This window comes from Sitophilus oryzae, unplaced genomic scaffold (genome assembly GCF_002938485.1).
Source record: "Sitophilus oryzae breed Bouriz unplaced genomic scaffold, Soryzae_2.0 scaffold_1274_pilon_pilon, whole genome shotgun sequence".
NCBI classification, from domain to species: Eukaryota; Metazoa; Arthropoda; class Insecta; order Coleoptera; family Curculionidae; genus Sitophilus; species Sitophilus oryzae.
In genome coordinates, this window is record NW_022145920.1 from 4394398 (window position 1) to 4406487 (window position 12090).

The 12090-nt window shown below is 31.3% G+C and overlaps 1 protein-coding gene across 5 annotated transcripts in view; it reads right to left on the reverse strand.

Moving 5' to 3' along the window:
* Positions 1–12090, reverse strand: part of LOC115874398 (glycoprotein 3-alpha-L-fucosyltransferase A-like) — an 86731-nt gene that overhangs the window by 14036 nt on the left and 60605 nt on the right. The window contains exon 1 of one of the 5 annotated variants that reach the window (XM_030889555.1): positions 9717–10142. The exons of 3 other annotated variants lie outside the window; for them this stretch is intronic. In XM_030889555.1, coding sequence (XP_030745415.1) covers positions 9717–9753 — 37 coding nt within the window. In that variant the 5' untranslated portion in view covers positions 9754–10142. Of the gene's footprint in view, positions 1–1832; positions 1856–9716; positions 10143–12090 lie in introns of those variants that run through there. One more of the 5 variants, XM_030889558.1, reaches the window with a different exon arrangement.

A 12090-nucleotide genomic window follows, 5' to 3' on the forward strand; every position in this document is an offset into this window, starting at 1 on the left:
CTTTCTTCCAAGTACTTTAGCGTTTCGAATGCAATTTTGAGGGTAAAAGTTACTATAAATGCGACATATTTTAAAGCTAAAGAAGTGTCGACATTCACCAAGGGGGTGCCGATTAAAAGTTGTCTCTTCATATTTTGTCGATTTCGGCCGCCTTGATGAGATAAACGCAAGTTTGTTAATTTGCCTTGATCCAAGTCTAATAACAACCTTTAAAAACATTTAATACCAAAATTGCGAACGTATAAATAAGTACCCATTCATTCCTCATAAAAAAATATGAAAGAAAGTTCCTATAAACATCGATATGGAAATGTATAGTTTTAGAGTTATAGGTTAAAACTTTTTAAAATTAGTTTTTTTGTAATTATCTTAAATACCATTATTTTTTTATTTGAAATTGCTGTAGGTTGGACTAATAGTAATAATATGCTATATTTTTACTAGGCATATATCATGGGACTTAACAACTTATTGCCCTGCAGAGTTTATACATTTTGTACGGAGCAGTTAAACCTACTATAATATTGTAAAATCCTAAAATTAAGAAACTGGCTTATCAAGTTTTTCCCCTGGGCCCTTCAAATGTAATTTTACCTTTTACAAAAAAGTATTGATTAAATCTGATATATTTGACTACTATATTAAAATATTAAAAAAAGTGAATATTATAAAAGGAAAACAAATATTAACTAAAGTCGTATTTTCACGTTATAGCGTTTTCGCGCCACAATATTTAACCCCTGTTTCGTACGATAACGGATATTTTGACAACTATAAACTAATCTTACTTTTTTGTTGACAAATTTTTCGCTGGGCTTTTTTGGCCCTCAGGAAGTGGTTGGTTATTCTCTTTTCAGTGTATATATTCTTTTGCATTAAATGAATGGTTTTTGCTGCCGAATTACTAGAATACAATATTTCAAGGCAGATGACGCATCTATTCGATAATTTTTATTCGAATAGTTTTCAACGAATGTTTTTTTACTAGCTATCGAATTATTCGAATGAATTGCAACTATCGAATGTTTCGATAGTATTCATTCGATAGTTCCCACTACTAATCCAAACTGACCAATCACAAGCGATTCGTATTATCCAATAAACGGTTTCAACCAATAAAATTAATATCTTATCCAACCGATGCGACGCGACGACCAAAAGCAAAGCAATGGTTATGTAAAAATAACGGAAAAATCTTAGTGTCTTCTTCAAAAGCGAATATCTTCAACAAAAATCAAGTTATTGAGATGAACCAAAAAGCAAAATATCGGGAAAGGATGTACCTAAATAACAAAATGATTTTTAAATTCCCTTCTGTCTTAACATATGCCACAGGATGTTCAAAATTTCACCAAAACATCAACATTTTGTTTTCCCTCATATAATTAACAGATGGGAACTTTCATTTTTAATTTAGAAAGAGATACAAAAAAAGTCAAATAATTTAGCTACGTATTGCATAAGAAATCATCAAAATCGGGCGACGACAACAAAATATATTATTAAACTTTAACATACATTAAAATTTTAAGGTGCCCGTTTTTCGTGCCGGTGAGTGTATAATGCTGTGAAATATGTATAATATGCCATAAATAACTATTGCTTTATTCCGCAATTGCCTTAAGATCTCAGAAGATTATGTATTTAGAAATTAAATTGAGATATTGTTAAACAAAAATTAATTTTATAAATATTGTTATAAAGGTATAGAAGGTGTTTTTAGAAGTTATACTTATCTTTTACCTGCCTTTGACATTTAATTACTTTAAATTTATGATGACATTAGAAAATATTCACGCTACTTGTATCGAATATTTTTAATAAGTTATTACCTTCGCGCCTTGAATAATATTGCTAAATCATTAGCATTCACTTATTAATTGCAATTTCACATGACCAAATTGAAAAATCTAACTTTTGTGTGTCAAGTGAATGATTGATATGGCAACATTAGACGGATCGATTTCTGACACTGCGCATTATAAACATAGAAACATAACTTGGTATCTATTTTTTATAGTTTGGTTTCTTCCTAGTCAGTAAATATGAATAATTTTTTATTATCTAGTATATGATATTAGTCTATTATTATTATTAATTTTAATTAACGCATTAATGGTGATATTATTTGATTATTAAAATGTTAAAGAAGCACAACATTTACTTAGTTCGATGTTAGAAATAGGGTGATACTAGATATTGGACAGGGTGATATACATTTAATCAAAATTAATAATAACCTAAAAAAATCAAAGAATCGAAACCAAATTCGATGAAAGTCCATTTTTTGTTAATTTGGTCTTAATGCATAATATTTTCCGTCTTAAAAAGCTACACCTAATGGTACCTAAATAAACGGGAATATCGACAGCGACATAAAAACAAGCATATTAAAAATGGGAAAAACGATAAGTCCTTGCGTAATTTGAATTAAAAAACGCTTTTCTGGACATTTGTCTTTTTTGGACACTCATCGTTTTTCCCTTGTGCTCTGCAAATGATATTACCATAGAAATTCGTTTTGATTTTTAGGACTTCTACGATTTTTGAGGCTTAGGAAAAAATTTAACCGTATTTTCATATTTTTTTTATTTTTCTCTAAAACCGTATGGAAATTTAGAAAAGTATAAAGGTTGATTCTCACTATACCTTCCATATCAGCTCCCTTCCATTTCCCTTCCGTTTACATAAAATATTTTATCATGTAAATGAATAGGACAATGCACACTAACAGTTCCGTTTCCCTTCCGTTCCATATTCTTTCTTTCCATACTTTTTTTGCGGACGAACTGAAGCGCATCGGAAACAGCGTTGTCAAGTTCTCACATTTGTACCAGCTCTGTTAAAATGTTGCTGATATTTATTCATTCTTTCACCTCTTCATTAAATCTATTACCTTTTTCAAAAGATACAAATTTTTAAAATAAAACTTTCGTAATGATATAAATTGTACAATAAAAAGTATGGGACTGATACGGAAAGGAAACTTATGTATAGCGTCAATACAATAAAAAATACGGAACAGATATAGAATGAAATCGGAAGGTATAGTGAGAGAATCAACCTTAAACGGGATTAACCATTTTAGGGCAATTTTTTTATAATAATGCATTTTTCTTATAAGTTAAAAATAAAAACTTTTTCTCTTGTAAAGACGATTCGGGGACATATTGTAAATTGCCTCAAAATATCAATCAGATCAACGATTATATTGATTATAGTAATAGGTATTAATCACTGTTTGAATTTTAGCTATTTTATTGCAAGTTATAGTGTTACTGCTATTTGTAATGACATTCGGTCGCTTTGATTTTTCATAGATAATGATTTATAGAGCTTAATAAAGTTATAAATATAATAACAAGAAAACAAACCTCTTAATGTGCTAATAATAAGATTAAACTATATCTCAGGCTTACAGTTGATATATGTATTGGAGTAATAGATGAGTGTTTACAGTATTTGATCAGGAACACCAACAAACAATATTTCTTAATTATTTCTTATGTTAAGGGTGGTTCAAAAATAATAGAATATAACAAGGTGTTTTGGGTTTTTGGAAATTTTAGACGTAAAAGTTCCGCTTTGCAATTGTAACTTTTCCTCCACTACAAAATGGCAATTTTGTATCCATTTTGTGTCCATATGAAGTTTTAGATTCGAGGTATCATCATCAAATTTCTGAACCAAAGTCATAGGCATCATCATGAAATTTAAATTAAATAGCCATAGCATACCATTTAATTTTTTTATTGAGAAAATCAACATTATTTGGACTATTTTGAAACAATGCCATCTAGTGACTACTGTGAAAATCTTTATGATACAGTTTATGGCAAAAAACAACACTAAATCACCACAATACACCAAAACATGTGTGGTGATTTAGTGTTTTTTTTGCTGTAGTAACAGTAGATAAACATGGAAGAGCAAGAAGGGAGAATAGAGAATAGATAGGGCTAGAAGCTAATAAAAGTAAAAATATACATTTGATTGGTTAAATATTGGAATGTGTATATTTTCAACATACCTGAATTAAGAAAATTTAAGAGAAAACTAGTATTTTCGTTTTTGTGTTGCTGTTACGACCCCTTGGGGCAAACTTTCGGATTTTCTTACCTTAAGTTTTATTATTAAACGGGCTTTGGCTTTTAGTAGGATTTCCATACGTCCGGATTTGCCCGGACATGTCCAGATTTTTAAAGTGTCTTAACTTAGTAAAATACTTTACAGTTACAGTTGAATTAATAGGTTCGTTCCAACCGGACCTAGAACCGATCCTGGGACGGTAATTTCTAGTCGCTCACTTATAGTTTGAAAAGTTTGATCGTTTGGCAAGATTAACAAATGAATTAACTGATAGTAAATTACTGTTCTAGGACGGTTCTCTCGTCCGGTTGGAACAAACATAATGTCTCAGTTACTTTGTTGAATATTTTAGTCTCTACGATGCTACAGCTCTATTTAACCGATACGCATGTTCGAAAGTCCCATTTCTATACTTTGGCGCTCAAATTTGTCGCCTTTGGTGCACTCCTGAAAAGTGAATGTGTTTTTGGGTTATATTTTGCTGATTTCGGGGCTATTATTTGCCTCCTGTAAAAGTTCATAAATAAATTTATAGCTTCTTTTTTGCGACATCCGGCTTTTGTCTAGATTTCAGAGTTCATTTGTCCGGATTTCTAGTTCACTTGTCCGGAATTTCCAAAAGCCTTTTTGGAAACCCTAATTTCGAGTCAGGGAATTTGTTTAATTTCCCCGAATTGTTTTTCTCTCACAATACAACGCGCAACATAACTTGAGAAATTTAAACTCGTTTTTGCAGTAAGGCAATTTTCTCTACACATGGAATTTTCATAATCAGGGAAAATTTCAAAATTTCGACTGACGGCATTCATGAAACGACAGAAAATACAATTTACCTTTATATTAAAATGACTGACAAAACTGTCACTGTCATGTATCTATGATGTATCCTCTGGATGGACAGACTATACATCAAAATTACCCATAAAATACATACATAACATCTTTTAACATTTTCATACTATGTTATATTTTATTTAACAAAGGCGTAACATATTGGTAACGTAACATATACCATTGACAGTTTGTATCAAGCTATGGAATAGAGTGTTATGGCATAATATTCGGTGGTTATGGTGCCATCTAGTATGAATATTCATAGAAGATGACAACTGAATAAGGATTTTGTAAAAGTATGCAGTAAAATATTTCTTCTGAAGAAAATCTAGTTTTGTCCGATATTACTCTGTTATTAACTCAATGCGCTTCTTCAAACTCATTTGCAGCTTAAGTAATAAAACTGAAAAGACCTAGCTCCGTTTATTTTATTTCTTGTAAACAATTAAACTATTGTGTTGTCAGATGTATTACACACGAACATAAATATAATGTTGGATATTGTTTCAGCTTGGCAACAAAGATATTTTTTGCGGTGCTTTGAACCTTTTTTAAACTAATAATGTATATGTTTCTATATGGTTTTTGCATTATACCACTTACGTAGTTAGATTATTTTGAATTAGTAAGTTTTAAAAAATATGTGATTAAATTTTTGGAGGTCAAAAAGGGATGTTTTCAAAAAGGTACAGCTTGGGTTCTATTTGATATTTATGCGAGGTTGTCTTTTATATTTTGCATATAGAAACATGCTATGCGCCTGTCAACATATATCAAATGTCAAAATTAACAATAAAATTGAAAAGAATGTCTTGCCAAGTTGGTTTCTGCTTTCGGCAGTGAAGCATCACATCAATCGAGAATTTCTCCTTACTCGTTGGTATGAAGAATTTAAATGTGGACTAATTATTCTTAGTGACGACTCAAGAACAGGTCTACCAAGAAACAGTCACCCAGGAAAGCGTCGATGCTGCACGTAAGCTGATCCCAGAAGATTGACTATGTGACGTATCGTGAAATTAAAGCTTCATTGAGGATTTCAAGACTTCGTAAAATTTACATGAAGAATTTTCTGTAAAAAATAGTTTCTCGTTGGATACCTCATTTGTTGACGGAAGAACAAAAAACAAATAGAGTCAAGTGGTGTCAAAAAACTTGTTTGGCAGTTTGATTTCGGAAAAGGCCAATATCGACTCTGAAATTCAGCACAGGATTAGCAGCGCCTCAAGAGCATTCTGGAAATTAAAAGATAGCGTTTTCTACAATCATGACTTGAGTACAAAAACGAAACTTGCAGTGTACCGAGACAATTAGACAACTCTTAAGAATCCGGTGGTTCCATCATATCTCAAACGTATCGGTCCTTGAAAAAGCTAACTGCGAGAGTATTGAGGTCATGGTTACAAACTCCCGCTTAAGATGGGCTGGTCACGTATGCAGAATGCAAGAATTTACGGTGAGCTTGTAGACGGTAAGAGGAGGCCGGGTGCACTACTCAAACTTTCCACGAAAACTTAAAGGGGATTAACATACAGAATGATTGGGAAGAGGCAGCTCACAATAGAACTCAATGGAGAAGAATTATAAACTCAGTTAACAGCGACAACCAAAAAGCAAAGAGGCAACAAAGCAATGAGTTTTTTGAATGTCCGGAGTGCGGTAGGCAGATAACATCACGTATCGGGCTTTTCAGTCACAGAAAAGCTCATGAAAGAAAATGCCTTGCGTGACCATCTTTTGATGCGTGTCAAATACTCGTCAGCTAGTAATGGCAGTATATATGTATGTAGTATGTATGTATGTATGTATGTCAAAAAACTACACCGGTTTAACGCAGGAAACTCAAAAATATATACAGGGTGCTACAAATTCGAGGTACGAGCATTGGTATCTCGGAAACCGTAAGAGATACGAGGATGGTTAAATTGACTCAGACTGGAAATTATTTTAAATAATAATTTAATAGTTTTGTTATTGTTAAGGTACCTAAAACAAGAAAAAGTATCAAGTGTGGCATATCATTGTACTCAGGAGACCGAGTTCTTTCAAAACATCATATAAAAAATGCAGGTCCGTATTTAAAAAAATTAAGTTGGCCTCTGTATCTCACAAATTATCAGCTAATTTGAAAATATAAAAATACTATCAGATAGCCCTAATAAAGTAGCTATGAGAATGTGCAATTAGTTCTTTGATTTTCTAAAAAGTAACGCCAAGAAAAAATAAAATTGATATTCAGAAAAATCCGTTTTTGCCAAAAAACTCAGCAATCCTTGAAATTTTTAAAACGTTTTTGATGGCATCTTGGTGAACATCCTGAAGCGCAATTTTGCCCCAATTTAACCATCTTCGTATTTTGCCCCAATTTAACCATCTTCGAATTTAACCATCTTCGTTGCCCCAATTTAACCATCTTCGAATTTAACCATCTTCGTCTTCGTATCTCTTACGGTTTCCGAGATACCAGTGCTCGTACCTCGAATTTGTTGCATCCTGTATACAGTATTACCAGTGGTGATGAATCTTGGATTTAGTCTTATGATTCTTATGAACCTAGAAATAATTGTCAATCGGTTGTTCCGAGATGAACCAAAACCGACGAAAGTTATCTGTCCTCGAAGTGTATTCAAAAAAATGGTGGCGACATTTGTCTCAAAAGCGATTCATGTAGCAATAATTTCTCTGCAAGCTGTTACTGCTGATTGGTATGTCAAAAATGGTATGTCATATCTATGTGTTTGTCGGAAATACTTTCTCAGTTTCGAAATTTTGATATTATTACAAATTTTGTTGCAAATATTATTCCTAATCTTAAATTGAAAACCGCGTTTCGCTAGCTACTGTAATTTTGGAGTTACGATTTTTTTAAATTTTTAACTCCCTCCCATGCCTCCTTACCAACCCCCCACCACAACCAAAAACTAATAACCTGATTCTCGGGTGCCACAGTATTTTTGTGCCAAATTTGGTTAAAATCGATTTAGTGGTTTTTGAGTTATCGTGTTACAGACGGTCAGACAGACAGACACCATGAAAATATTTTGTATTTAGGTCATTTATGACTTTATGACCCAACTCATTTTGAGTGAAATTAAAAAAAAAATTTTTTCGATCTTAATAGCCTACCATACCTATTGGTATGGTCGGCTAAAAATTATTATAGTCAAGTGGTATTACGGATTTTTCTAATTTTAATTTAATTCTGTTTCTCAATAGTCTACAGCAAATGTTTTTGTTGTAAAATTCATTAATTAAATATCAGCTATCAAAAACTATCTGTGTCGATTCTAGATTTTTGTTCTAAAACCGGTACCACGATTTTGGAAGACGATGTCCAAAAAATTCAATTTGCCTGTGAAATAAAATGACAGACCACTGTCACTGTCAAGTGTCCTCGCGTTGGACAGACTATAGTTTACTAGTTATGTACCATTGCGATAAAAAAAAAGTAGTACAAGAATTAGTAGTCCCAGATAGAACTCCTGGTCTATAAGGATATTTGAATTATATTGAATTTTGGATTTAGCCAACAACACTGTTTTTTTGTTTATCCCTAATGCATCTGCAATGTCCCTTATGGGAATCCCATCCGTGAATCGCGTAAATATAATAGATTTTTGCTCTGAAGTTAAAGGCATTTTTTAAAAATTACCTGACACTGACACAAGAATATAGACCAGCAGATTAAATCATATTTTGTTGTACTACTTTTTTTTCGCAATGGTACTTAATTAATTCCTTAATTATATGGTTAGTATTGAACAATGCTAATATCGATTTTAATTTGATTTAAAAAGAGATATTAATTATATTATATGGAAAGGCAAAAATGTTCGCTTGTATTGCAAAATGTCTCATAAAAAACTACATAAAGAGTAAAAATGGTTTCTAATAGCCCTCATATTTACAGTAAACTTTTCAATGATGAGGATAGTTACATACCCACTGAATTAATTTGTATATTTCTAAAAAAACTTTTTTCTACAAACGTCAGTAAAAATGTAATTTTCAACGCATGCTGTCAGTGCATGAATGCCTAAAATGTGGCATTATGTCACTGATGGTAAAAGTCATTTACTTTTAGCACTGGTGCTAAACCACATTTTTATTGACAATCTACCTACAATTTTACGAAAAATTTGTAATAATAAATTAATAATTCCAAATGTACGCAGTATGTAGTATATGTCCCCGAATTGTTCTTTACAAGCGGGAAAACTTTTTTATTATTGACATTTTGAGAGAATTGCATTCTTTATAAAAAGTTTTGTTTGTTCTAAAATGATTAATCCCGTTTATACTTTTCCAAATTTCCATACCGTTTGAGGGAAAATTAAAGAAAACATGAAAATATGGTTGAATTTTTTCCTAAAAATCAGAAGGCGTTTCTATGATATCACATTTTCACTTCAAACTTATCACCCTTTCCGTAACATTGAACTAAATAAATTTTGTGCTTCTACCTATAACATTTTAAAACAGCAAGAAATATAAGGTTAATTAAAATTCTGCAATAACAGTCTATCAAAGAAGAAAAACGAAACTATATTATTACAGAAACGGGTTTTGATTTTTAGGACTTTCAAAGAAAAAAAAATCAACTTTATTTTCATGTTTTTCTAATTTTCTCTAAAATGTTAAGCAAATTTGGAAAAGTATAAACGGTATTAACCATTTTAGAACAAGCAACAATTTTTTTTATTAAGAATACATTTTTCTCAAAATGTCAATTATAAAAAAGTTTTTCCTCTTGTAAAGACAATCCGGAAGCAAATTATTTTTATAGCGCTTACCTTTTAAAGGATTAACTGTATTAGCTAATAAACCCATTATTTTCGAACACCAACGTTATACTACATAATTTTTTATCCTTTTAACACGACAGTGACGTTAGACCAGCGTTAGACACTAAACTCATTGATTCTGTATACGATAAAGTCCTATTGTGTAAACTACACATCTTGTGCTACTTATACCTATTTGTTTGCGCCGATAAGAGATAATATTGGATTACCTATAGCGCAATATTTTTAACACTCGCATGACATGAAATAAAAATTCGCTTGTATGAATAGTATGTGTATGTGCGTTATAATGTGCCGCAGTAAACTGGTACATTTTTAGTTAAATCTTTGTCGGGTAGCTTTCACTACATTAATTACTATCAGACCGATAAATGTTTTGTAACGCGAACCCGGCGACCGACGCAAACCCGGCGATGTTGTGACTGACGTTATGTGACCAGACCACAAGTTGGCAACGGTTCAAATTGCCAGTAGCCAGAAGACAGAAAAAAGATAAAAGAAAGATAATTATAAATTCCAAAAAAAACGGGTAATTACTAATGAATTCAGAGTAAATTCGCTATGAAATTATGCTAGATACCCAAATTAAATAGAACCGTCAAATAAATCAAACCAATGGAAACAAATAGGTAGTTGATAGAAACTACAGGGTCGCTGATATACAGGGTGTCCCAGGCTGAGCGTGCATTAGAAGTTTCTAGAGAACCACAATATCTAGACCGGAGATTTTTTGCACATCATTTTTTTACAATGAGATCTGTCGATTAAAAATATTTTCAATATGGCGGCACTTTCGGAAATACCGGAAGTTGACGACAACTTTCTTATTTTAAATAGATGCCCCCATTTTCTATTACATACTTAAATTCTCTGTAAAATTTTATGAATTTTGATATCAAACACCTAACATTAACCGTTTTTGAGAAAAAAAATATTTAAAATATTTGGACGAAAAAAACTGCCTGTCAAAAATATGTAGTCTAAACGTCAAATTTAGTGATTACCACAGCCACTGCGCCATAAAGAGAAGACATGTGGCTATCTATTTCAAAAATTAAAATGTTTGAATGTCTTATAATAATGGCTGCAGCTGTCATGGTATTGAGAGATTAATAAAGTATCATAAATCATTTTTTTCAAACGGCAACCCACTTTTTTTTATTTCACTAGTGAAAAGGCTTTTCAATTCGTTACTTTTTGACTATACATGTTCCTATACCTAAAATAAATCATTTTTAAGTTATTTAAAGTTTTTTTTTTTCATTTTTTCTTGTTTTTTACAAGTAGCCTATGACTTTAAACGTCAAGTGATGTAAAACAATAGATCTGGCCATGTCGTATTGTGACACTTTGTTCAAAAAGCAGTATGTTATCGATCATCATTTGCAAGCCAACTTTGCGTTGTTTTTTTTCAGAGTTGATACAGTACATTATTAATATAATTAATAATATCAATTATTAGATATCACTAAAGAGCGAAAATACGAGATATATTTTTATAAATACACTTTTTAAACTTTTAAGGCAACAGTATTTACAATATAGGAAATTCAAATAATTTGTTTTCTGACAGATGGAAATAGATTGTCGTGACTTTTTGACACTTAATGTCAAAGGAAGCTAGATAAAATCAAGAAAAATATACGTTTTCAAACTAAATCTTAAGTAACTTAAAAACGATTTATTTTTGGTATACGAACATGTATAGTTAAAAAGTAACGAATTGTAAAATCTTTTCACTAGTGAAATAAAAAAAAGTAGGTTACCATTTGAAAAAAATGATTTATGATAACTTTTTAATCACTCAATTCCATGACAGCTACCGCCATTATCATATGACATTTGAATAATTTAATTTTTGAAATAGATAGCTACATGTCTTTTCTTTATGTCACAGTAGCTGTTGCAATCACTAAATTTCACTTTTAGGCTATACAAATTTTTTTGACAGGTAGTTTTTTTCGTCCAAAAATTTTAAATATTTATTTTTTTCAAAAACGGTTAATGTTAGGTATAGAGTGTTTAACACCAATATTCATAAAATTTTACAGAGAATTTATGTATGGTATAAAAAATGGGGGCACCCATTTAAAATAAGAAAGTTGCTGTCAACTTCCGGTATTTCCGGAAGTGCCGCCATATTGAAAATATTTTAAATCGATAAATTTCGTTGTAAAACTATGATGTGCAAAAAATATCCGATCTAGGTATTGTGGTTCTCTAGAAACTTTTAATGCACGCTTAACCTGGGACGCCCTGCATATAGGCACGGTCGATTATTAAGTAAAATAGACAAGGTACCGCAAAAAGTAAAATATAAAAGTTATAAGGTTTTTAAATGATTATTAGCTCGTTTAATAAG